At 37.4% G+C, this 26,091-nt stretch overlaps 1 protein-coding gene across 1 annotated transcript in view; it reads left to right on the forward strand.

Moving 5' to 3' along the window:
- The first annotated feature begins 19,629 nt into the window (after nt 1–19,629).
- Nucleotides 19,630–26,091, forward strand: part of ABCB5 (ATP binding cassette subfamily B member 5) — a 128,796-nt gene continuing 122,334 nt past the window's right edge. The window contains exons 1-4 of the mRNA XM_055420559.2: nt 19,630–19,682; nt 21,778–21,832; nt 22,167–22,317; nt 25,575–25,629. Of these exons, the coding sequence (XP_055276534.2) occupies nt 19,630–19,682; nt 21,778–21,832; nt 22,167–22,317; nt 25,575–25,629 (314 nt within the window). The remainder of the gene's footprint in view (nt 19,683–21,777; nt 21,833–22,166; nt 22,318–25,574; nt 25,630–26,091) is intronic.

Genomic DNA, 26,091 nt, shown 5'->3' on the forward strand with positions numbered 1-26,091 from the left:
GGTCACAAAGAGTCAGACATGACTAAGCCACTCACACACACACACACACACACACACACACATATACCAAAAACACTCCTTCCGCCACAACTGCCGTCTCATCAATGGAAGCAAATAATTCCTTCTTCTCCTAGATCAGACATAGCTCTCTTATCCTGTTGAGAATTATAATAGAAACAGCAAGTCATGGACAGAAGATCTGGGCTCAGATTCTCACATTTTTGTTGTTGTTGTTGTAGAAGAAAAGAGTAGAGAGTTGGGATTATGATCCCAAAATTTCATAAGATTAAGCAAAAGTCTTTGTGTTCACATTAAGGGTCTCCACAGGTTGACTGCTACTCTATTCCCAAGTCTTTTTCATTCTACCATCTTGACTGAGACAGCAGCCACTGACCAGGAACATGGTCAATGAACTATTCAGTGAACATGGTCAGGAACAGGAATAGTCTGGTAGCAGAAGAGAAAAATAAATTGACCAGTGAAATGCCTCAAAGTGCCTGCCTAGAAGCAGCGTGGGCCTCTTCCACTCACATTCCTTAATCAAAGCAAGTTATAGGACCAAGCCCAATGTTAACAGAATAGTAAGTATACTCCTTTCACAGGGTGGAGCTCCAGAGAAGGGCAAGATAGGGAAGTCAGCAAATATTTTGAACAAACACTGAAATGTATCATTTTTTTTGTGGCTGTAAATAGATCACCCATGATCTGTTAGTCTTAAGACTCAACCCCAAAATTGGAGGTAGCAGTCCTCTGCAGCCTAAGCTCAGGACTGTGGTAAAGATCAAGTATTTGTTGTTTTTATCCTTTCCCATAGATTTTGTACAGCAAGTCTCATGTGGAACCCTGCTATCTATATTTTTTAAATGTCCCCGTACATTTCAGAACTCAGAGAGCTTTTAGAGAAGACATACTTCTGGGCCTTATGCCAAAAATTCTGATTTCGCCAGGACTGGGATGGTGTTCTAGACATTGTATTTTTAAAAGCTCCTCCAAGTTTCTGATCTAAATCTGGGCAAGAAAACCTGAGCTATAGATCGTTTTTAACAACAAAATTCTGTAATGTATATAGTCAATAACTTTCCTTTTTTTTCAGAGAGCAGTGTATTGTTATTAACTGTTTATATAGCTTTCTTTAGAAACTTCTTTTTTTTATATCTCAATCTAATACTGAAAAAAAAAAAAAAAGACAGGTGGCAGATGAGTAAAGAGGAAAGTAAAGGAGAGAGATACCTAAAGTGACTGCATAGCACCAAGTGAAGAAATAACAGTGACGGCGCTCATCAATTCTGTGATCTCAGGCTCTGGCGTGACATGTAATATTTCTCTGGAAACTCAGGATAGAATTATAAATTAAGAAATTTTATACTATCATAACCTGGTGCCAAAAAAGTTAAGTCAGAAATGGATAAAGCAGGATTCGTACTCAAATCTGTCTAACTCAAATCTCAAGAATACTGGAATGGGTTGTCATTTCCTTTCTCCGATTTAATCTGTGCTACATTCTGGAAGGACTGATGCTAAAGCTGAAACTCCAATACTTTGGCCACCTCATGCGACGAGTTGACTCACCGGAAAAGACTCTGATGCTGGGAGGGATTGGGGGCAGGAAGAGACGGGGACGACAGAGAATGAGATGGCTGGATGGCATCACCGACTCTGTGGACCTGAGTTTGAGTGAACTCCGGGAGTTGGTGATGGAAAGGGAAGCCTGGCGTGCTGTGATTCATGGGGTCGCAAAGAGTCGGACACAACTGAGCGACTGAACTGAACTGAAGATTCTCAATAGGTGGCCAATAAATATTTATTAGACAACATAGAAGAAAAATTAGGGCTTCCTGATTGATTTTCATGATCCCAGTATCCACCTGGAAGCATTTTTCTTCTCCAGTTAGCTTTCAGAATTCTGCTTCTTTGTCCTCACCTAGGAGAAGGAAATGGCAACCCACTCCAGTGTTCTTGCCTAGAGAATCCCAGGGACGGGGGAGCCTGGTGGGCTGCCATCTATGGGGTCGCACAGAGTTGGACACGACTGAAGTGACCTAGCAGCAGCAGCAGGAAAACCTACAGGAAGGATCATCCTAATCCAGTGAGCACCTTGGGGTTTCTAACAAGTGCTTTGGCTCACAAGACTTCCACATCTGCTGGTAAAGTGAGACTCGGAGAAAATAATACTAGTCCCCAGTCCCACCAACCTTAAGACTTTGTTTTATGCTTAAGCTGTTTGGCATTGGCTTTCTGTCACTTGTAACCTAAAGAGTCCTATTACTAATATATTCTACTCAGAAATATCCAACTTTTAACACATAAAATTTGAAAAGTAAAACAGGCAGGTAACCTGGTTCTTCAGACCACCAGTGCTAAAACAATTCATGCCATACCACTGCTGCCTTTGATGTTGAGCCCTTTTAGTCACTTATAGATGTCTCTAAGGTACTAGAAGCCAGACTTCCAAGAAATGTGAAATCTCTCATAGGTGTTCCAGTAAGGTAAAAGAAAAACCACCATTAACCAGATGAGGACATTTGGAAAAGGGAGGAATACTGTACTCAAAGAGCCTTCCTTTTAGACTTCTCTGACTCTTCTAGTCCCTTTTGGCTACATTCGCCGAAGAATTGATGCTTTTGAACTGTGGTGCTGGAGAAGATTCTTGAGAGTCCCTTGGACTGCAAGGAGATCCAACCAGTCCATTCTAGAGATCAATCCTGGGTGTTCATCGGAAGGACTGATGCTAAAGCTGAAGCTCCAATACTTTGGCCACCTCATGCGATGTGTTGACTCACTGGAAAAGACTCTGATGCTGGGAGGGATTGAGGGCGGGAGGAGAAGGAGACGACAGAGAATGAGATGGCTGGATGGCATCACCGACTCGATGGACATGAGTTTGAGTGAACTCTGGGAGTTGGTGATGGACAGGGAGGCCTGGCGTGCTGTGATTCATGGGGTCGCAAAGAGTCGGACACGACTGAGAGACTGAACTGAACTGAACTGAACCACTTCTACTCCATACCTGAATCCTTTCTTTTTCAGAGATTCTTTAGATAGCCTTCAGTTCAGTTCAGTTCAGTCACTCAGTCGTGTCCGACTCTTTCCTTAATCATCTCCTTATCAGGCTGAGTAATAAACATGCTGAGTATGGCATACCACTATCCTTCTACCCTAATCACCACAAGGAAGGTACCAGACAACTAGAGACTGAACCTACTACACCCCAGCGTCCACAGAAGGTATTCAGATTAGCCAGTTCTAAGCCTGCTTATCCTGCTTTGCTTTGGCCTGTTCACAGAAACTACAACAAAGCCTCTTATACATGGTTTCTTTTGCTTCCCCTGCTTCCTTTCCAACCCTGGTACTTCTTTATGTGCAACTGCATGAAGTGGTATGCTTCATGTTCCTAGGATTTAAGAAGTCTCTACAACCTCTTTCGGTATGAATAAAATACTGTGAGTCACCCAAGTAAAAATAATTTCTCCTTTTGTTGATTAGAAGTGATACATAAATTTTTACAAAACTCTAGGGGAAAGGTATTGTTTCTAACAATTTACCTAATTGTTCATTCGAATCTGGTGGATTATCTGGCAGTTTATTTAGGAAGGGGCTATTGAGAAGCAAGTGGCCCCTACATGTGACTGGCTAGTGTTTCCTTCCCTGGAGGAAATTAATCTTGTGGCAAATTATGCATTTTCTTTTAGTTAATCTTTAAATGAGTGTGGAGTTGATGGCCTACCTGGCTACCTGACGGGGAGATTTTACACACAAGAATCACATTAATGTAATCTTTCATATTTCATATTATGAAATAAAAATGCCATTGTCCCAGAAAAGTTATTTTTCCTCTATTTAGAAGAGAAACTTTAAAAAAGAAATTCTGCACATGAAAACAACCAGGGGTAGAACCAGCTGCCCATTACTTTATACAATGGACCTCAAATTCTAATTTGAATCAAATCCTTTGTGGAGTGTGTTTAAAATGTGTATTTATAGATCATACTCTCCAGATATTCTGATTCAAAAATCTAAATGGAAGGTCAAAATCTTTATTTTATCAAGAAGTCCGTATCCTGCCACACGTGTTCCAAGATTCACAATTTAATAAACACAAGGAAACCACCAGCCTACTTTGCCTGATTCTGAAGATTTATTGTTGAGTCATGTATGCAGTCAGCTGCCAGTTTTTAGGTCCTAAAGTATCTGCTAGTAACAGCTGCTCTCTAAACATTGGATTGATAATATTCATATCATGCATATATTATGTATACATATATAGACAGATCTAGCTATCTAGCTATAGACATGGTTTTGATATCAGTTCATCTGAGCCAGACATAAATGAGTAAAATTTCTATCTCAGTCACTGTCTGAGTCAGGGCAAGTTAAACACTTTGAATCTGTTTCCTCATTTTTTAAATGGGATTATTATGCCACTTCACAGAATTGTGATGAGGATTAAGGGAGCATTTGTGTATAGTGCATTTAAACCAGTACCCGACAAAGAGTGAGGATAGGAGTGGCGACAGTACTACTGATTGATGTTTTACATGTATAGACATTGTTACGTGATTTCCAGAGCTCTTTCACATGCATCATTTAATTATATCCTCAAAATGTGCGTGTGAGGTAGAGGGTGCAGATTACTGTTCCAATTATAAAAGTTTTAATCTCAGTCTGCCACCATGATCATAGGAAAGAAAGGAAAGTGTTAGTCTTTCAGTCATGTCCAACTCTTTGCAACCCCATTGCAGCCCGCCAGGACCCTCTGTCCATGGGATTTTCCAGACAAGAATACTGAAATGGGTTGCCATTTCCTTCTCCAGGGGATCGTCCCAACCCAGGGACTGAACCCAGGTTTCCCATAATGCAAGTAGATTCTTTACTGTGTGAGCCATCCTCAGTGGGAAAAAAAATGAGCATCGAAGTGTCTGAGAGTATAGGAGTTTCTTTTACCTTTTTAAGCCGAGGAATTAGTGAGCGCCAGAATACTTCACACTTCAGAGTTCAAGGTGAGTTTCAAATTTGTAGAATGGCAGAGTAGTAGTGGTTAGGAGCATGGGTTTTCAAGTAGACAAATTTGGCTCTGTCACTTTAATAACTGTATTAACTTGACAATGTTATTTAAGTCTTCTAAGCCTCAATAGCTTCTTAGGAAAACAAAGTTATAAAGCAATGGTTAAATAATTTTCATAATTGTAATAATGATATCTAACGTTTATCAAAGCCTCTATAAAATATTTTGTAGAGTGTTTACCAGAGTAATGCTCATAATAGAGAGAGTATGTAAGAAATCATCCACCCACACATGCCACAATTACTACTAATGTATGGTAACAGTTACTACTATTGCTAACAATGAATAAAGCAATAAATTTTTAATGTGAAGAGATAGCTAATGGACAAATTATTAGTTACTATTATAACCACAAACTTTATTAGGAAGCAGAGTAAACATGAAGAAACTATGTAGATAGACCCAGATCACAAAATGACTCCATGGCAGGGTCAGGTTTCTGCCCTGTCCAAGACCTTGTCTCTTCTCCAGGGATTACTGTGATCCTTTCATTTTACTCAGAAGAAGGACTTTCACTTGGAGAATTCCTTTGTAGAGTTCCATGGTTTTATACCAAATGCTCTGAGGTCTTGAAGATTACCTTGTTTAATATGTTAAATTACCTTGTGTTTAATGTTCCATGTTTATGTTGAAGATGGAGTTTTTGCAGAGTTAAAGGCCTACACAGTTCTTACAGGTTCCAATTTGGAACCAACCCTAAATCTTTCGTGGCTTTGAGTTAGTCTTGGCAGAAGACTTCCAGAGTGGGAGGATTTTTAATTGTTTCTTTAAAGAGTCACTTTAAAACATTCATTTAGGCTCAAACCAAAGTAAACTGACCAATCTATTCCCATGGATTTTAGAGGAACAAGGGTTAGAATTCAGAGGAAATGTGGTAAGCAAAACCTACTGAGAATTTGGTTGATACTGGGGGCCATTAAGTGAGCATGGTGTCACTAAAAGCAACTTTCTCACAAAGAAACTTTCTCACAAATGTCCTACTGTATTATGCTTCCATAATATTAGAGGTGTTTTGAATATATACATATATGTATACACACATAATTTATATACCTTGTATCAATGCCAAAGATTGTCATAAAAGTGATATTTTGCTGAACTTAAAATCATAAAATAAACTTCTAGTACAAAAGAATAACTAAATTTTTTTTTATTGACAACAGTAGTGAAAATTTAAAGGTCTAAGATGACAGTGAAGACCTATGATTTTCTAAAGACTGTCAGCTGTTAATAGCTCCCACAGTCATTATACAGCACATCTATCTTACCAAGTAGCCATTTTTCTAAGTGAAATACAAAGATATTTTCCCACAATACTTGTTTTCTCTCCCCCATAGTTTTTGTATTCATTTTTAGGTCTGGAAATTGTATACGGTTTTGGAGCTTTATCACCCTCAGTAATATTTGAGATGGCAAACTAGTATTCTGCTCTTAATTCCTTCTCATAAGTTGTGAAAAATCTTAATTGGGACTTTTTTCCTGAAAGAACTCATGGCTCAAATATATTCTAAAAGTTAAGCAATTTGTGTTCTAATGATGACATTGTTTAGTATTGGATAAATGTTAATATCCAATAATTCTATAAAGATTAAAAGTATAAACCATTTCATTTCTTTTATGCTCTATCTTTAAAGTCATATAGTGATTATTTTTAATAGTTTTCCTAAATCTATCTAGCTGAAGTACCTTCTCTTTTTTTAACACTCAATCAAATTTCTTACTTTGTTAACTCTTATTTTTTTTTAAATTGAGATATAACTGACATACAATATTGTGTAAGTTCAAAGTGTACAGCATGTTGAATTGATACCTTTATATATTGCAATATGATTACACTGTAGCATTAGCTAATATCTCTAGCACATCAAATAATTATAATTTCATTTTGTATGAGAAGACTTAATATCTAATAACAACTTTGAAGCATATAATACATGATTTCTGACTATAATCACACTGCTGTGCATTAGATCTTCAGAACTTATTTAATTTCTAATTATAAATGTGTGCCCTTTGACTACTGTTTCTGCATTTTTTCCACTTCCCAATCCCTGGAAACAGCCATTCTACTGTTTCTCTGAATTAACCTTTTTTAGATTTTATATTGGAGAAGGCAATGGCAAGCTACTCCAGTACTCTTGCCTGGAAAATCCCATGGACAGAGGAGCCTGATAGGCTGCAGTCCATGGGGTCACTACGAGTCAGACATGACTGAGCGACTTCATTTTCACTTTTCACTTTCACACATTGGAGAAGGAAATGGCAACCCATTCCAGTGTTCTTGCCTGGAGAATCCCAGGGACGGGGGAGCCTGGTGGGCTGCCGTCAATGGGGTCTCACAGAGTCGGACACGACTGAAGTGACTTAGCAGCAGATTTTATATACAGGCATGCATCAGAATATTGAAGATTTCGTTCCAGACAGACAACTGCAATAAAGCAAAGATCGCATAAAGCAAGGCACATAAAAGCTTTTGTTCTCAAAAAATTATAAAAGTTACATTTACACTGTACTATATAGTCTATTTTATGTCTTAAAAACATGCCCATATCTTAATACTTTATCACTGAAAATGCTAACCATCATATGAGCCTCCAGAAAGTTTTCTTCTTTTTGCAATAATAGCACCTCATATAACTGATCATCAGTCACTGTAACAAAATATAATAATAATGAAACAGTTTGTAATATTGCATAAATTACCAAAATGTGACACAGAAGAGACATGAAGTGAGCAGATGCTGTTGAAAAAAATGACACTGATAGACTTGCTCAACACAGGCTTGCAACAAAACTTCAATTTGTAAAAACTGAATATCTGCAAAGTGCAATAAAGCTAAGTGCAGTAAAACAAGGTATGCTGGAGTTTACTCAAACTCATGTCCATTGAGTTGGTGATGCCATCCAACCATCTCACCCTCTGTCACCCCCTTCTCCTCCTGCCTTCAATCTTTCCCAGCATCAGTGTCATTTCCAATGAGTCAGTTCTTCACATCAGGTGGCCATAGTACTGGAGTTTCAGCTTCAGCATCAGTCCTTCCAATGAATATTCAGGACTTATTTCCTTTAGGATGGACTGGTTGGATCTCTTTACAGTCTAAGGAGTCTTGTCCAACACCACAAGACTCTCAAGAGTCTTGTCCAACTCCACAGTTCAAAAGCATCAATTCTTCAGCACTCAGCTTTCTTTATAGTGCATCTCCCACATCCATACATGCAATAAACATGAAGAGCAGATTTCTCTTCAATACTGTTTTTATTTTCTTTGTTTATCGACACAAAGTGGTATTTCTGCATCATTTTGGCTATTTTACATTTAATATTTTGAAGAACCTCCATACTGAGTTTAGTATCAGGGTAATGCTGATTTTGCAAAATGTGTTTGGTGTGTTCTTTCCTCTTCAAATTTTGGAAGAATTTGAGAAGTATTGACATTAATTCTTCTCTGTTGGGTAGAATTTATGGGGAAACCATATAGTCCTAGTCTTTTCTTTCTTAGGAGGTTTTGGGTTACTGGTTGAATATTCTTACTTATTGCTGATCTGTTCAGCTCTTCTAGTTCTTCATGATTCTTGATTGGTTGTCTTGAGTCTTGATAGGTTGTATCTTTTTCTAGGAATTTATCCATTTGTTCTACATAGATTATCTAGTTTGCTGATATGTAATTTTTCATAGTATGATCCTTTGTATTATCGGTTGTGATATCTCCTCTAACTTATTTTACTTTTTTGGCCACACCTCACAGCATGCAGGATCTTCCCTGACCAGAGATCAAACCTGAACCTGCTGCAGTGGAAGCTCAGAGTTCTAACCACTGGACAGCCAGGGAAGTAGGTCCCTTAAATACATTTTTAATCTTTTTTTGACACTTTTAATTTCTGATTTTACTTGAGTCCTTTTCTTAGTCTACCTAATGATTTTTCAATTTCATTTATCTTTTTAAAAAATTAGCCCTTAGCTTCTTTTCTGTTGTTTCTGTAGTCTCAATGTCAATTATTTCCATTGTGATCTTTCTTACTTCCTTCCTTCAACTAACTTTAGGTTTAGTTTGTTCTCCTTTTCTAGTTCCTTGATGTGTACAGTTAGTCTATTTATTTGAGATTTTTCTTTTTCTTAATATAGGCATTTATCATTATAATCTATCTTAGAACTACTTTTACTACATACTATAAATGTTGACATGCTGTGTTTCCATTTTTGTTTGTTTCAAGATTTTTTAAGTTTCTCTTCTGACTTTTTCTTTGATTCAGTGGTTGTTCGGTGTATGTTGTTTAATTTTCACATATTGTGAATTTTCCAGTTTTCTTCCATTATTGATTATTAGTTCCATACTATCATGGTCCAAAAAGATACTTGGCATTTCAATCTGCTTAAATTTGCTAAGACTTGTTTTTTGATCTAACATATGATACATTATGGAGAATGTTCCATGCATGCTTGAAAGGAATGTGTATTCTGCTGCCGTTGGATGGAAAGTTATATAGGGTCTGACAGGTTCATTTGGTCTAAAGTATAGTTCTGGTTCAGTGTCTTTATTAATTTTCTGTCTGGGTTAGCTATCCACTGTTAAAAGTGAAATATTGAAGTTTCATACTATTATTATATTGCTATCTGTTTATCCGTTTAGATCTGTTAGTATTGGTTTTCATGTTTAGTGCTCCAGTGCTGGGTGCATAAATATTTACAATTGTTATATCCTCTTGATGAATTTATCTCTTTATCATTGTATAGTGATTACCTTCTTTATCTCATTACAGTTTTGATTTAAAGTCCATTTTGTCTATATAAGTGTGGCTACTCCTGTTCTCTTTTGATTTCCATTTGCATGGAATATCTTTTTCCATCTCTTCACTTTGCACCTCTGTGTGTCCTTAAGGATGAAGTGAATCTCTTGTAGGCAGCATGTAGTTGGGTCTTGGGGGTTTTTTTGTTACTCTGTCAGCCACTTTATACCTTTCAAATGAAAATTTTAATCCATTTATATTTTAGTAATTATTGATAGGTGAGGACTTACTAATACCATATTATTATTTTCTGGCTATTTTGTAGTTCCATTGCTTCTCTCTTCCTTTCTTGCTATCTTCCTTTATATATTCACGATCATCCATAAAGATATGCTTTACTTCCCTTTTTTTATCTATTGTGTGTCTACTGTAGGTTTTTACCTTATGGTTACCATGAGGGTTACTTAAAACATCTTTTGTCAGTCTGTTTTAAGCTAATAGCAACCTAACTTTGATCATATCCAGAAACTCTAACCTTCTACCCCTCCTTCCCCACCTTTTATGTTTTAATATAATAATTTAACTCACTTTATATTGGGTATCCATTAACTAATATTGTAGCAATTGTTATTTTAATATTTTGTCCTTTAACCTTTAAACTAGAGTTAAGTAGTACCACCATATTGCAGTATTAGAGTATTCGACATCTAACAATATACTTAACCTTACCAGTGTTCTTTATGTTTTTATATATTTACGTTACTAGGGTGGCTCAGGCGGTAAAGAATCTGCCTGCAATGTGGGAGACCTGGGTTCTATCCCTGGGTTGGGAAGGTCCCCTGGAGAAGGGAACAGCTACCCACTCCAGGATTCTGGCCTGGAGAATTCCATCAATACAGGAACCTGGCAGACTACAGTCCATGGGGTCGCAAAGAGTTGGACACAACTAAGCAACTTTCACTTAGGGTTTCCCTGGTGGCTCAGATTGTAAAGAATCTACCTGCAATGAAGGAGACCAGGGTTCAATCCTTGGGTTGGGAAGATTTCCTGGAAAAGGAACTAATTAGTGTCCTTTCATTTCAGCTTTAAGAATTCCTGTCAGCTTAGGCAGGTCTTGTGGTGATGAACTCCCTCAGCTTTAGTTTGTCTGGAAAAATCTTATCTCACCTTCATTTCTGAATGACAGCTTTGCCAAGGTATTCTTGGTTGACAGTTTTTTTTTTTTTAATTTTAGTGATTTAAATATATTATCCCACTTTCTCCCGGTCTGCAAGGTTTCTGCTGAAAAATCTGCTGTTAGCTTTATGAGAGTTCCCTCATATGTGAGAAATTTATTTTGTCTTATTGCTTTTAAAATTCTCTCTTTGTCTTTAATTTTAAACAATTTATTATATAAATGTGTCTTGGAGAAGATCACTTAGGGTTGAAACTGGAGACCTATGAGCCTCTTGAACTAGAATGTCTAATCTCTCCCTAGAAATTGAAAGTTCTCAGTCGTTCTTTTTTTATTTTCGTTATTTCTTTAAATAAGGTTTCTACCCCTTTCTCTGTCTCATCTCCTTCTATAACTCTAATAATGTCGGGTTGTTTCTCTTCATAGTGTCTTACAGTTCATGGGAGCCTTCTTCACCTTCTTCACTCTTTTTCATTCATTCATCATTTTATTTTCATTTTTTCTTTGTTATTCTCTTACCGGTAACTGTCTTCTACTTCACAGATTTCTCCTTCTGCTTGATTGATTCTTTCTCTTTCATGTATCTCCATTCATTGTATTCTTCAGCTCGGGAATTTGTTTCTCTTTTATGATTTTTATTTCTTTTATACTTCTCATTTTGCCCATGTATTGTATTCCTGATTTTGTTGAATTGTCTGTTTCCTAGTAGCTCATTGAGCTTCCTTAAAACAATTATTTTGAATTCTTTATCAGGCAAATCTCAGTTCTCCATTTCTTTGGTCAGTTACTAGAAAATTATTGTGTTCCTCTGGTGATATCCACTTTCCTTGATTTTTTACATTTCTTGAGGTTTTACGTTGCTATGTTTGCATTTGAAGAAGCAACTATCTCTTCTAGTCTTTCCTGACTGACTTCAGGAAAGAAATATACTTCTTCAGCCCTGTTAGGGAATTTTAGGTGTTCTTAGACCTTTTCTATGGATATGTCTACTTTACACTTCTTGCTTCCTCATGGAGGGAGATTCTTAAGATTGTGTGCCTTCTCTTGATCCTGCACAGCCAGACCACATACTGACAGCTTCTCATTTTCTTTATTTCCCTAGGGCAGTGCTCAGTTTTGTGTGGTTTTTCACAATCCTGTAGACTTCTCTCAGTTTTCTGTGCATATGCATGCGTGTTCACTAGCCGTTTATAAAGCCCTTGCTCACACCATCCTCAGGGGTGCACACAGGGAGCCAGTCACAGGTTGGGAGGTAGTTGAGTGTGGGTGAGGCATGCAGAATGTCGGGGTTACTCATGGGCCAGCTGAGGAAATCTATAGGCAAGGCATCCCAAGAAACTTTCGAGTTGGCTTCTTGATATGACTAGTAGGATCATATCAAGACTAGTAGGATCTGCCATATCACTAGTAGGATCTGCATCCCTTTGATATGTTCCATTCTGAGCCCTGGCTGCTATTATCCCAGCTATTCCCAGCCCCCTAGTCATGCAGCACACCTCAGTATTCTAGATAGGGACAGAAAGAAACGGGTATCCTTCAGTTCAGTTCAGTTCAGTCGCTCAGTCGTGTCCGACTCTTTCTGACCCCATGAATCACAGCACGCCAGGCCTCCCTGTCCAGCACCAGCTCCCGGAGTTCACTCAAACTCATGTCCATCAAGTCGGTGATGCCATCCAGCCATCTCATTCTCTGTCGTCCCCATCTCCTCCCACCCCCAATCCTTCCTAGCATCAGAGTCTTTTCCAGTGAGTCAACTCGTCGCATGAGGTGGCCAAAGTATTGGAGTTTCAACTTTAGCATCCTTAGTGGCTTCCTATAAAGCCGAGAAAGTTAAACTATTTCTCTTACTCTCTTCAATCCATTTAGTCTCAGATTTTTCATGCAATAGTGAGCTGAAACTTCTCTGCTGGACCATCCCAGACATCTCCAAAGGCACTCTTGTCTGTGAATGATTGTTTTGGGGGTGGGAGATGGTTGAAAGCTCCTATTTCACCATTTTGACCTCTGCCTTCACTTATTTTTTTTTTTTTTAAATCCTGATGTTACACTGACATCTTGTGGTAATTGATATGGCTTGTTTGTCAAAAGCTGACAGAATGAAGCAAGTAGTTACATACTTCAGAAAAGGAAGAGAGGTATTGAGTTGTAGACACTGTGCTTAGTGCTATAGTAAGGATTAAATGACTTGCCCAAAGTTATATGCATGGGGAATGCAGAATTTGAGTCTAGGAAGTTTGACTCTAGAAATGTACTTTCTAATATGATAGCCACTAACCATGTGTGGTTTTTAAAAGTTATATTAGTTAAATTATGTAAAACTAGAAATTTAGTTCCCTCAGTAGCCACATTGTGGTGATGATGATTTGGTTGCTAAGTCATGTCTGCCTCTTGGGACCCCAGGGACTGTAGACTGCCAGGCTTTTTTGTCCATGGGATTCTCCAGATAAGAATACTGGAGTGGGTTGCCATTTCCTTCCCCAGGGGATCTTCCCAACCCAGGTATTGAACCTGGGTCTCCTGCATTGCAGGCAGATTCTTTACCAACTGAGCTGTGAGGAATACCCCTAATAGCCACATTACAGGTGCTCAAACAGCTACACATGCCTAGTGACTACATCTTGGACGATATAGAGAATATTTCCATTTTTGCAGAAACTTCCATTGGATAACAGTGCACTAGAAGCAAAACTCTTGACTTCTCTACTATACCACTTTACCTGTACTTGTATATAACATTGTCAGATTATTAAAGCAAGTTTATCCTCAAACAGAAATGGCACCCCACTCCAGTATTCTTGCCTGGAGAATCCTATGGATAGAGGAGCCTGGTGGGCTGTAGTCCATGGGGTCACATAGAGTCAGATACAACTAAAGTGACTTCACACGCATGCACGCATCCTCAAATTTTTAATTATTCATTCTGTGCAGATGACTATCACAAGTATGCTATGCTATGCTATGCTAAGTCACTTCAGTCGTGTCCAACTCTGTGCGACCCCGTAGACGGCAGCCCACCAGGCTCCCCCATCCCTGGGATTCTCCAGGCAAGAACACTGGAGTGGGTTGCCATTTCCTTCTCCAATGCATGAAAATTAAAAGTGAAAGTGAAGTCGCTCAATCATGTCTGACTCGTAGCGACCCCATGGACTGCAGCCTACCAGGCTCCTCTGTCCATGGGATTTTCTAGGCAAGAGTACTGGAGTGGCTTGCCATTGCCTTCTCCGATCACAAGTATATATCTAACTTAACAGTTTTCCTAATTATCAGTGCCATATTTCCATCTGTATGGAAGATATGTTCACTTGGACACACAAATATTAACCAAACTTTCATTTTTAATCTGAATATAACTTTTTCCCCTAACCAACTTTTTATCCTGACTTCCCTATTACCATCTTTCCAACTCTTTTATTCTGTTTCTGAAGCTTAGTTATTGAACTTGTTCTGATTCCTTCTTTCTTGTTCCCTGAATCTATATCTTGTTAATCTTTCCTTAAAAATATTTCTCAGATATGACTTTCTTACTGCTGTTAAACTACATCATAATGGGTCAACCTGAATTTTATCTTTTCCCATGTCCTTACAGTCAACATTTGTCAGGCTAATTGTATGAAATATCAATGGCCCTGTCACTCTCATTCTCAGAAAATTATAACAGTTGCCCTAAAATTTGGTTCAGTGCATTCTACAATCTTATCTACCTTATCTCTTTCGTGATTTTTGCATGAACTGTTCATTCTAACCAGACCGGTCTAATTCCTCTACTGTGAGATAATTCATCTTTGCATTCCTGAAATTATGTTCTTATTCCTCCTCCACACATCTTTACTTATTGACATATTAACCATCCTCCAAAGATTAACCTCAGGGCCCTTCCCGTCTGTGTGGTGAAACAATTTAGGTCATAATGTTCTTCTTTGATGCTAGAAAAGTCACTCTATGTACTATTCATCATATAACTTCCTGTCTTGCTGGGTATAATAGTCAGGATTCTCCAGAAAAAACCTATTGGTTTTGTCTATGTCTATCTATATCTATCTATCTAGAGAGAGAGATTAGAAAGGGGGAGCTTTAAGTTTTAAAAATTGGCTCACGTGAGTGTGGTGGCTGGCAAGCCCAAAATCTTCAGGAAAGGATAAAGGTTAGAAACTCTAGCAAGAATTTGATATCTTGAGCCTGAAGACAGTCTAGAAGCAGAATTATTTCCTTTTAAGAGAAAAAAGAGAAAGCTATAAATAAATATCCCTTATGAATATTTATGAAAAATTCCTCAACAAAATACAGTAAGTTCCCTATATATGAACCTAAAGTTCTGAACTTTCAAAGATGGGAACTGTATTCACATGTCCAACCACATAAGTTAGTTCACGTGTCTGATGTACATTGTGATGGTCCTGTATCCTCTACAAGTGTTTGTGCTTTTGTGTACTTTACTGTACAGTAGTGTATAGAGTATAGTAGTACAGAATCTTTATTTCAAGCCCACGATGTCCAGAAACAAGGGTAAAAGCAGTGGTGATGTGGCTGATATTGCTAAGAAACACCGTCTGTTTCACTGTACTACTATTACTTTTCAGAGTATTGCACTATAAGACTAAAAATGTTTTCTTTACTTTTTTTGCTTGGTTTTTTGTGTATTATTTGTGTGAAAAGTATTATAAACCTATTACAGTACAGTACTATATAGCTGATTCTGTTAGTTTAGCTATCCAGGCTAATTTTGTTGGACTTAACAACAAATTGGACTTTCAAACACACTCTTGAAATGGAACTCGTCCATATGTAGGGGACTTACCATACTAGCAACCAAATTCAACAGCTTATTACAGTGATTTTACATCTTGAAAAAGTGACATTTGTTGCCAAATTGTAAGGGTATGAGAACTTTCAAAAAGCAATCAATTTAATGTGTGCATGCTTGCTAAGTCATTTCAGTTACGTCCAACTCTTTGCCACCCTATAGACTGTAGTCTGCCAGGCTCCTCTGTCCATGGCTTTTGCAGGCAAGAATACTGGAGTGGGTTGCCATGTCATCCTCCAGGGGATCTTCCCAACCCAGGGATGGAACCTGCATCTCATATCTCTTCTGCACTGGAAGGCAGGTTCTTTACCACTAGCACCTCTTGGAAAGCCCCAGCCAATTTAATACACCTCATTAATAGAATGAAGAAAAATTTGTGTCTATTTCAGTTGATACAGGAAAAGCATATGACAAAATTCAATACCATTTAATGATAATAACAATCTACAAACTAAGAATAAAAGGAAACTTCTTCAACATGATAAAGACCATCTATTAAAAAACCTAGAGCTAACATCATACTAAATGGAAAAAGACTGAAAACTTTCACATTAAGATCCGGAGCAATTCTAGGATGCCTACTCTCTCCACTTCTATTCAACACAGTTCCAGCCAACACACTTGTGCAAATAAAGGAAACATAAAGCATCAAAATTATAAAAAGAACTCTGTTCTCAGACAAGATCTTTTATACAGTGAATCTGAATATCCCTCTCTGTCACTCACACACACACACACAATTGTCATAGCTAATACATGTGTTCATCAACAGGCAAAAATCAGTTGCTTCTTACTATTCACATTAGCCAAGATATGCAAACAACTTAAGTGTTCAGCCACCAGTAGATAAATACATAGTATAGTATCAGTCAATGAAAATTTGTTGTGCAAATGTGCCACTAACATTAGAGACATTTATTTTACTTATTACAGTTACTAATTCAGCTATAAAATTATATGGGACTAAACAATAGAAAACTGGGTATATAGGCACTGCTGCTGCTGCTAAGTGGCTTCAGTCGTGTCCGACTCTGTGAGACCCCATAGACACAGCTGCTGCTGCTGCTGCTGCTGCTAAGTCACTTCAGTCGTGTCCGACTCTGTGTGACCCCATAGACGGAAGCCCACCAGGCTCCCCCATCCCTGGGATTCTCCAGGCAAGAACCCTGGAGTGGGTTGCCATTTCCTTCTCCAATGTGTGAAAGTGAAAGGTGAAAGTGAAGTCGCTCAGTCATGTCTGACCCTTAGCGACCCCACTGGACTGCAGCCTACCAGGCTCCTCCGTCCATGGGATTTTCTAGGCAAGAGTACTGGAGTGGCTTGCCATTGCCTTCTCCGATAGATGCAGCTACACATCTTTAAAAAGAGTGTTTATTTGGCTCAATGAATTTTCTTTGCTCACTTTGTTTTCCAAGTACACCATAACAAGAACATAGTGTGCTTTACTTCGAAATTCACCCTTGCTGTAATCAGATATTAAGGTGTGGTCAGAAAACAGGCTTTAGCAAAGCACAGTTCTGAAAGTGCAGTTGGTTTTTTTGTTGTTGTTGAAGAGGAGAAACCACCCATGAGTTTGGTATAAATCAGCAGATCATGCACTTACCAAGGTGAGCCTAAATTGTTTTGGTTTCTTTTAATGAATTTATGAGTTTTATTATATAATTGCTAATTTCTATGAAATGCAATGTTTGATAGAGTCTATTTAATTACTTACACATATGTTAAATAACTGGAGGTGGTATAACATCAGTATAGCAATTATGAAGATTTCTTGTATGAAGTTATGAGCACTGATTTCCAAAACAGGAAGAATATGCCAGTGTATTTGTATCATGCCTTCCTTGTCAAGGTCTCCCCTGGCGGCCCAAATAGTAAAAAATCTGCCTACAATGCAGGAGACCTGGGTTCCATCCCTGCTGCCGCTGCTAAGTCACTTCAGTCATGTCTGACTCTGTGCGACCCCATAGACGGTAGCCCACGAGGCTCCGCCATCCCTGGGATTCTCCAGGCAAGAACACTGGAGTGGGTTGCCATTTCCTTCTCCAACACGTGAAAGTGAAAAGTGAAAGTGAAGTCGCTCAATCTTGTCTGACTAGTAGCGATCCCATGGACTGCAGCCTACCAGGCTCCTCTGTCCATGGGATTTTCTAGGCAAGAATATTGGAGTGGCTTGCCATTGCCTTCTCTGGTTCCATCCCTGGGTTGGAAAAATTCCCTGGAGGAGGGCATGGCAACCCACTCCAGTATTCTTGCCTGGAGAATCCCCATAGACAGAACCATTTCTGACCCATTGGAATCATTTCTTCATGGAGAAACTTACTATTTGAAAGTGTATTTTACAGGTTTTTACAGATGCTTAGGTAGTATAGTCCATGGGTCTCAAAGAGTCAGACACAACTGAGCAACTAACACTTTCAGATAATGTTTAATTGATTACTAATTCCACTCTAGAGTTTAAGTCCATATATGTTATAATCATCTCAATATAGATATTACCCCATGGACTATACAGTCCATGGAATTTTCCAGGCCAGAATACTGGAGTGGGTAGCCTTTCCCTTCTTCAGGGGATCTTCCCGACCCAGGGATCACACCCAGGGAGAACCCGGGTCTCCCACATTGCAGGTGGATTCTTTACCAGCTGAGCCACAAGGGAATCCCAAGAATACTAGAGTCGGTAACGTATCCCTTCTCCAGTGGATCTTCCTGACCCAGGAATCAAACTGGGGTCTCCTGAATTGCAGGCAGATTCTTTACCAACTGAGCTATCAGGGAAGCCCATAGATATTACATGGCCTAACAAATCAGATTGAGTCAAAAACATCTGTGTATTTGCAAAGAAATGATAATTTATGTTGATAATTGCAATCCTGAGACTAGCTAAGATCCTAACTGGGCTTCATTGGTGGCTCAGATGATAAAGAATCTGCCTGCAATGCAGAAGACCAGGGTTCATTTCCTGTGTCGGAAAGATCCCCTTGAGAAGGAAATGGTGATCCACTCAAGTATTCTTGCCTGGAGAATCCCATGGCCTGAGAAGCCGGGTAGGGCTACAGTCCATGGGGTCGCAAGAGTCAGACAAAACTTAGCAACTAAATGACCACCTAAGATCCTAAAATATCATTGAAAGGAAGAATACACTGTATTTAATATAATGAGGTTTTTAAAATATTCTAATTTTTAAGAGCTATTAATTCATATATAGTAGAAGCTCTAACTTCCTCATATTTAGTAAACTAGAGAACTCTGCTCCCTCAAACTACTGGCTAACAGAAACTATTGCATCAGATTTTGTTTGTTTGTTTTTTGTTTTTTTAACAGAGAAAACTAAGCACTAGATAACTTAAAGGTTTTCATCAGTAACAATAAAATCAGTGTTAGAGGAGGAATAAAATCCAATATCCTGGAAAAATGCATTGTTCACGAAATCTGGCTTTTCTCCTTTTTATTCTATTTGTAGAATTTTATTAGCTCCAAATCTAAGCCCAAAATGAAGCAAAGAAATTATAAATTCATGTTAAATTCTGAATAGGCGAGCTAGGTAACCAGAAACTTCATTTGGTGTGTCAGGGTTGTCACACCAAATGAAGTTTCTAGGTAACCAGAAACTTCATTTGGTGTGTCTCAGCAGCATGCTTTTCCAAAAGCCCTTAGGGGCCCACTCCAGTGTTCTTGCCTGGAGAATCCCAGGGACGGGGGAGCCTGGTGGGTCACACAGAGTCAGACACGACTGAAGCGACTTAGCAGCAGCAGCAGCAGCAGCAGCAGGGATGTAAAGAATGCTTCATATCAATTAAGTGGTAAAAGTTCACATTGTCATGATATACTTGTTAATATTTTATTTCAGAAGAATTAAGTTGTAAATAAGATGGCAAATTCTGAACAAGCTGAAGAAATGCAAAAAAACTATCAGAGAAATGGGTAAGTTTTGCCTACATTCTACAAAACATGTTCTGCAACTTCATCCTTTTCTCATCTGTAGCAAAATGTCAATAGTATTTTCCAAAAATAACAGTGCTGTTTGCATTTTGCTGGACTTTAACACAGTCAGTGTTATATCTGGATTAATAGTAATTTTAGAAAGCATAATTGCTACAGGATTTGATTTCATATTTACTTCAGATATTTATTCTTCCATATTTCTTATCTCTTACCAACATGTAGAGGGAAAATACTTAAATATTTTTAATTGTTTTGAATCCTTCATCCCATGTGGTACAGTTAATAAAAGAAAATATTGGATTTGAATTATTTTTTCAGTAAGTTGGTGTCTATATATATATTTGTATGTGTGTTATAAAATTTTCCTACACCTGTAATTCATTAATTTAGAGATGTAAAATGGAAATGATTTTAAATATTTTATTTCTATTTTTACCATAATAATTGAGTTACATTTCAATGTATAAACTATAAAACTGTAGAGGCCTGCTTTAGATCAGTAGTTATATATTCATGAAACAAAATTTATCAAAAGAAGATAGGGCTCACTAGATCTAGAGCTTTAAAAGTCCACATTTGAGTTGGGAGAAGGAGTTGTAGGGCTTTATCATCTTGAAGCAATAATTTCTGTCATCTATGAATTATCTCAGAGCAAACTGGCCCAATATGTTAGTAAATTATTAACTTCAGGTGGAATAAAATTAAGTGACTTGCCACTTATCAAAGCTGCCAGAACAGTATGTTATGAAGCTGAAGAGAGGAGTCAGGGGTTCATCCTTCTGTGACATCTTTTTTAGGCAATTTAATCTGATCCCCTCCACTCTTTTTTTAATGTTTCAGAGTCTTGTCTTGTATGTGTGTGTGTGTGTGTGTGTGTGTGTGTATTTAACGACAGATCACAGATTCTCTGAAATCAGTGGACAAAAATTTACATTCTTCGTCTGGAACTCCTTGAAAGTGAGCTAAGAAATGAAATTTTCAATGGGTACAAATTTCTCAGTACACTTGTTTAATGTGTACTTAATAGAACTTTCATTTAAAGCGTACAGTTTCTCTTGAGCAATTTGTTACAAAAGGTTAAAAATTTTAATTCACCACCTCATACCTATTAGGATGGCTCCTATCTAAAAATAGTAATAATAATATAAAACAGAAAATAAAAAGTGTTGTTGAGGATATAGAGAAATTGGAATTCTTGTGCATGGCTGATGGGAATGTGAAATGATGTAGGAAACAGTATGGTGATTCCTCAAGAAATTAAAAGAATTACCACATGATCTAGAAATTCTACTCTTGGTTGGATACCCAAAAGAATTGAAAGCAAGGACTTGGAGAGATATTTTTATACCTATATTCATAGCAGTATTGCTCACAATAGCCAAAAAGTAGAAGCAACCCAAGTGTTCACTGCCGGTAAATGGATGAACAGAATGTGAGATAATACTTGCAATGGAATAGTATTCAGACTTAAAAAAGGAGGAAAATCCTGACAAGTTCTACAACATGGGTTAACCTTGAAGACATTTTGTTAAGTGAGATAAACCCTTCAGAAAACAATAAAATACTGTATTATTCCACCAAAATGAAGTTCTTAAAGTAGTCAGATTCCGAGAAAAAGAAAGTACAATGGTGATCGGCAGTGCCTATGGGGGAGGAGTTATTTATTGGGTACTGAGTTTCTTTTGGCCAAGATGAGAGTTCTATGAGTGGTTGATGATGATAGTAGCACAGCAGTATGATTGTACTTAATACCATTATATTCTTAAAAATAGTTGAGATGGTAAGTCCTATGTTATGTGTATTTTATCACTATAAAAAAAATTTCTACTTCAGATGTGTGTCTTTCCGCCAGTGATAAATTATAATAATGTAGAGACAGCCAGTGATAAATTACTTTCCCAGTGATTATACTAAAACCCTTTGTACTGTATATCATCGTTTGATTTTAAAATTTCAGTGTTGATATAAACTTGTTATCAAGGGTAAAATTGATAATTCAACACAGTTTTAATTAGAAAATTCTACAAATTATATTCACATTGTAATCTTTCCATTTTAAACATTTTTTTTCCAGAAAACTGCAAGAACTACCTAAAGAAAGAAAGCAAGTTGTTGGACCTATTGAAATAGTAAGTAAAATTAATTAGAAAGTGTGTCTATGTATCAGAAAATTTTAGGGAATTGTCAGGAGAATATAGAATAATTGTGTTTGTTTCATACAAACATAATAATTATGTTTGTGTTTGTGGGGATTTTAAGAAAATTATTTACCAAACTATTATTTCCAAAAGGAAAAATATGTGTAAGTAACCCATAAATGCTGTAATAATAGATTAAAAAAAAATAGCACAATACCTGTACAAAGATCCAATTTGCCAAAAATAATGGCAAAAGCTAAAGGCTGGTTTTTGGTGTTTGTTTTTTAACAGTATCATGCTACCATGTTTTATTCGTTTTCCTCAGTTTCGCTTTGCTGATGGACTGGATATCACACTCATGATCCTAGGATTAGTAGCATCACTAGTAAATGGGGCCTGTCTTCCTGTAATGTCACTGATATTAGGACAAATGAGTGATAACCTTATAAGCGGATGTCTAGTCAAAACCAACACAAGTGAGTACAATATCTACTTTTCTATGTTGCTAGGGACTCAAAAGTATTAAGGAAAGTAGACATTAAACTCATAATACAGATTATTCTCTTGTCAAACTATGTAATATTTATTCTTCTGTGTTGCCAGGGACTGAAGAACCAAAATCCATATTTGTCAGCTTTCTTCAAAGAAACAGAACCAATAGAATGTATGTGTGTGTGTGTGTTTATGTAGAAAGAAAGAGAGACATTTATTTAAAAAAAAAATAGCTCACATGATTGGGGGGATCATAAGTCCAAAATCTGTAAGGTAAATTGGCAGACTGCAGACCCTCTGTTCCCTATTTGACTTTAAATACTAATTTATACCATCTTATTTTCCACCGAAAGTTTAATTTTTTAAAGGCCCTGTTTTGTTCAAGTGGAATAAATTCATAGTTTCCATCTCTATTTCCTTCCATGTGATGATATCCTGTCTACACAGTTATTAATCTTTTTGATATTGATGAAAGTGAAAGAAGAGAGTGAAAAGGTTGGCTTGAAGCTCAACATTCAGAAAACAAAGATCATGGCATCTGGTCCCATCACTTCATGGGAAATAGATGGAAAAACAGTGGAAACAGTGTCAGACTTTGTTTTTTTGGGCTCCAAAATCACTGCAGATGCTGATTGCAGCCATGAAATTAAAAGACGCTTGCTCCTTGGAAGGAAAGTTATGACCAACCTTGATAGTATATTAAAAAGCAGAGACATTACTTTGCCAACCAAGGTCCGTCTAGTCAAGGCAATGGTTTTTCCCGTGGTCATGTATGGATGTGAGAACTGGACTGTGAAGAAAGCTGATCGCCGAAGAATCGATGCTTTTGAACTGTGGTGTTGGAGAAGACTCTTGAGAGTCCCTTATACTGCAAGGAGATCCAACCAGTCCATTCTAAAGGAGATCAATCCTGGATGTTCATTGGAGGGACTGATGCTAAAGCTGAAACTGCAATACTTTGGCCACCTCATGCGACGAGCTGACTCACTGGAAAAGACTCTGATGCTGGGAAGGGTTGGGGGCGGGAGGAGAAGGGGACGACCGAGAATGAGATGGCTGGATGGCATCACCGACTCTGTGGACATGAGTTTGAGTGTACTCCGGGAGTTGGTGATGGACAGGGAGGCCTGGCGTGCTGTGATTCATGGGGTCGCGGAGAGTCGGACACGACTGAGCGACTGAACTGAACTGAACTGAATGATAGAGTCTAAAGATGTCATTTCACTTGGTAAACAAATAGAGCTGCCAGTTCATTGAACATATGTTTGTTGATTGCCAGTTATGTCTGTCTGTCTCTTTCTCTGAATGAGTGAGTGAAGAAAGGGAAGGAGGGAGGGGAAAAAAGGGAAGGAGTAAGGACAAACTTAGCAACTTAAGGCAATCTCTTTGCGAGTACTCCTTCGGTTGCATGCATATGTACTAAGTCACTTCAGTCTTAGATCTGCTCTGTAAATGATTACTTTGTTAACTTCAGATAAGGTAGTCATGCATGAAAATGAAAGTCACTCAGTCCTGTCTGACTCTTTGCAAACCCACAGAATATACAGTCCATGGAATTCTCCAGGCCAGAATAATGGAGTGGGTAGCCGTTCCCTTCTTCGGGGGATCTTCCCAACTCAGGGATCAAACATGTAGTCATGAGTATCTGACTGATATTGCTGAATTTTAATTTTGTTTTTGTTTGAGCCTTCTCCATGTTACTCAGGTTTTCATTGTGTGTTTTTTCAAATGTAATGAACACATAAAGAGGTTGAGAAATATTTTGATAAATAATGGGTTTTATTTGTATAGGGATTCCCAGGTGGCTCAGCAGTAAAGAATCCGCCTACCAAATTTAGGAGATGCAGGTTCGATTCGTGGGTCAGAAAGATCCCCTGGAGGAGGAAATGGCAACCACTTCAGTACTCTTGCCTGGAAAAAATCCCATGGACAGAGGAGCCTCGTGGGCTACAGTCCGTGGGTTCACAAAGAGTTGGACATGACTGAGCGACTCAACACACATCCTATTATTGGTATAACATATTATTAAAAAGAAGTGGAAATATTAAGCCTTCAGCCTTCTAAAATCGGTTTTCTGAAGGATAACAGAGGAGGATTTTATGCTTCTACAATTGAAGATATAAATAATAACTATCATTGATCAGAGGCCCATTTTTATGCCAGCACTGAACTTTTGCACATTTTACCTCTATTAATATTCTAGGTACAATTTTTAGGAACAATATGCATTCTTTTTGTTAATTCAGTTAAATTTCCTTAAAACTTTCTACTGAGGTTTAATATTTCTATGTCAACTTAGAAATTTGTGATAAGTGGCTTTAAAAATGTTTCCTATCAGTTTCAAAAATGGAATAAAGGAAAAATGCACATAAAGATCATATACATCATCATATAGGATGTTATTGTGTTTATGTAAGAAATGAAGAGCATGATATCGGTCAATTTATTACAAATGTTTATTATGATCAGAGAAGGAAATAGCAAACCACTCCAGTATTCCTGCCTGGAGAATACCATGGATGGAGGAGTCTGGTGAGCTACAGTCCATGGGGTCACAAAGAGTCGGATACGACTGAGAGGCTAACACACACACACACACATTATGGCCATTTAAGAAAGAAAATTATGATAGTTGATATCGATCTCTGTTTTGTACCATTGGTGAAATTACAACCTTGGTATACTAATTAAGGTATGATGTAGGTTTTTTTATAATATATATAGAAATTTTACATGGAAACAGGTAAACCAAGGATTATTTAAATACTATTTTATGATGCTGCCATTCTTGTACCCAATAAAGTTCAATGAACTTCTTTTAAATTTTTCCGATGACTACTACAACTTTCATTTGTATTCTTGCTTTTCCTGGACTTTCTAAATTATTTCCTGGGGTATTTCAAACTGAATTCTAAATGCATAATCTCAACAGGAAAGGAAATTCTGTTACTATTACTTACATGCCTGTTGCCCAAAATCAGAGGTATCCTAAAGAAGTCTTTCCAGGTATGAGCTACATACCTGGAAATTTTTCATGTTGCATGTGTACTTCTTGTGACCAGAGATAATAATTTCAAATTTTAGGTTGAAGAATAGAAAATAAAGATGATCATTAGCTATTGTGTTAAGTCCATTTTCTTGAGAAGACATTATGTTTTGTTTGGAGGACTATGTATAAAACACATCATGACCAATTATAAATTGATTAATATTCTTTATAATTTGAAAAACTTTTTTACAGCAAATTATCGGAACTGTACTCAGTCTGAAGAGAAGGTGAATGAAGATATGATTGTGTGAGTACAAATGAAATGTTAATATATTCATTGCATGCTGCTTTGTATGGAAAAAACTGAAATGTCTATCTGATTATTAATATTACATATAAATAAGTAAAGTAAACATGTCCTCTTCTTTTGTTAGATATATAAAACATAATTACACATTATTTTTTCTCCTACTTGAAAGGTATATAGCTTCATATGCTTTCAGTTTTGACAAAATTGTCATAATAGAAATGTTTTGGGATTTGCATTTTTATATCAGCTTTGTTTCCTGGAACTGAAGGTACATATCCTAATTTTTCCTTTTTTTCAGGTTATTTTTCTTACAAAACTTACAGAAAAAGTGCCACCTCTGTAAACTTTAAAAGCCAAAATTATGTGTGCAACAATAGTTAAATAAAAAAAATAATAAAGTATAGTAAAGTTTTATTCAGATGAATTTTGGAAATGAACTATTCAGACTATTATCAATTC

This window comes from Moschus berezovskii, chromosome 3, assembly GCF_049115385.1.
Source record: "Moschus berezovskii isolate FMDL1 chromosome 3, NW_MosBer_1.0, whole genome shotgun sequence".
NCBI lineage: Eukaryota > Metazoa > Chordata > Mammalia > Artiodactyla > Moschidae > Moschus > Moschus berezovskii.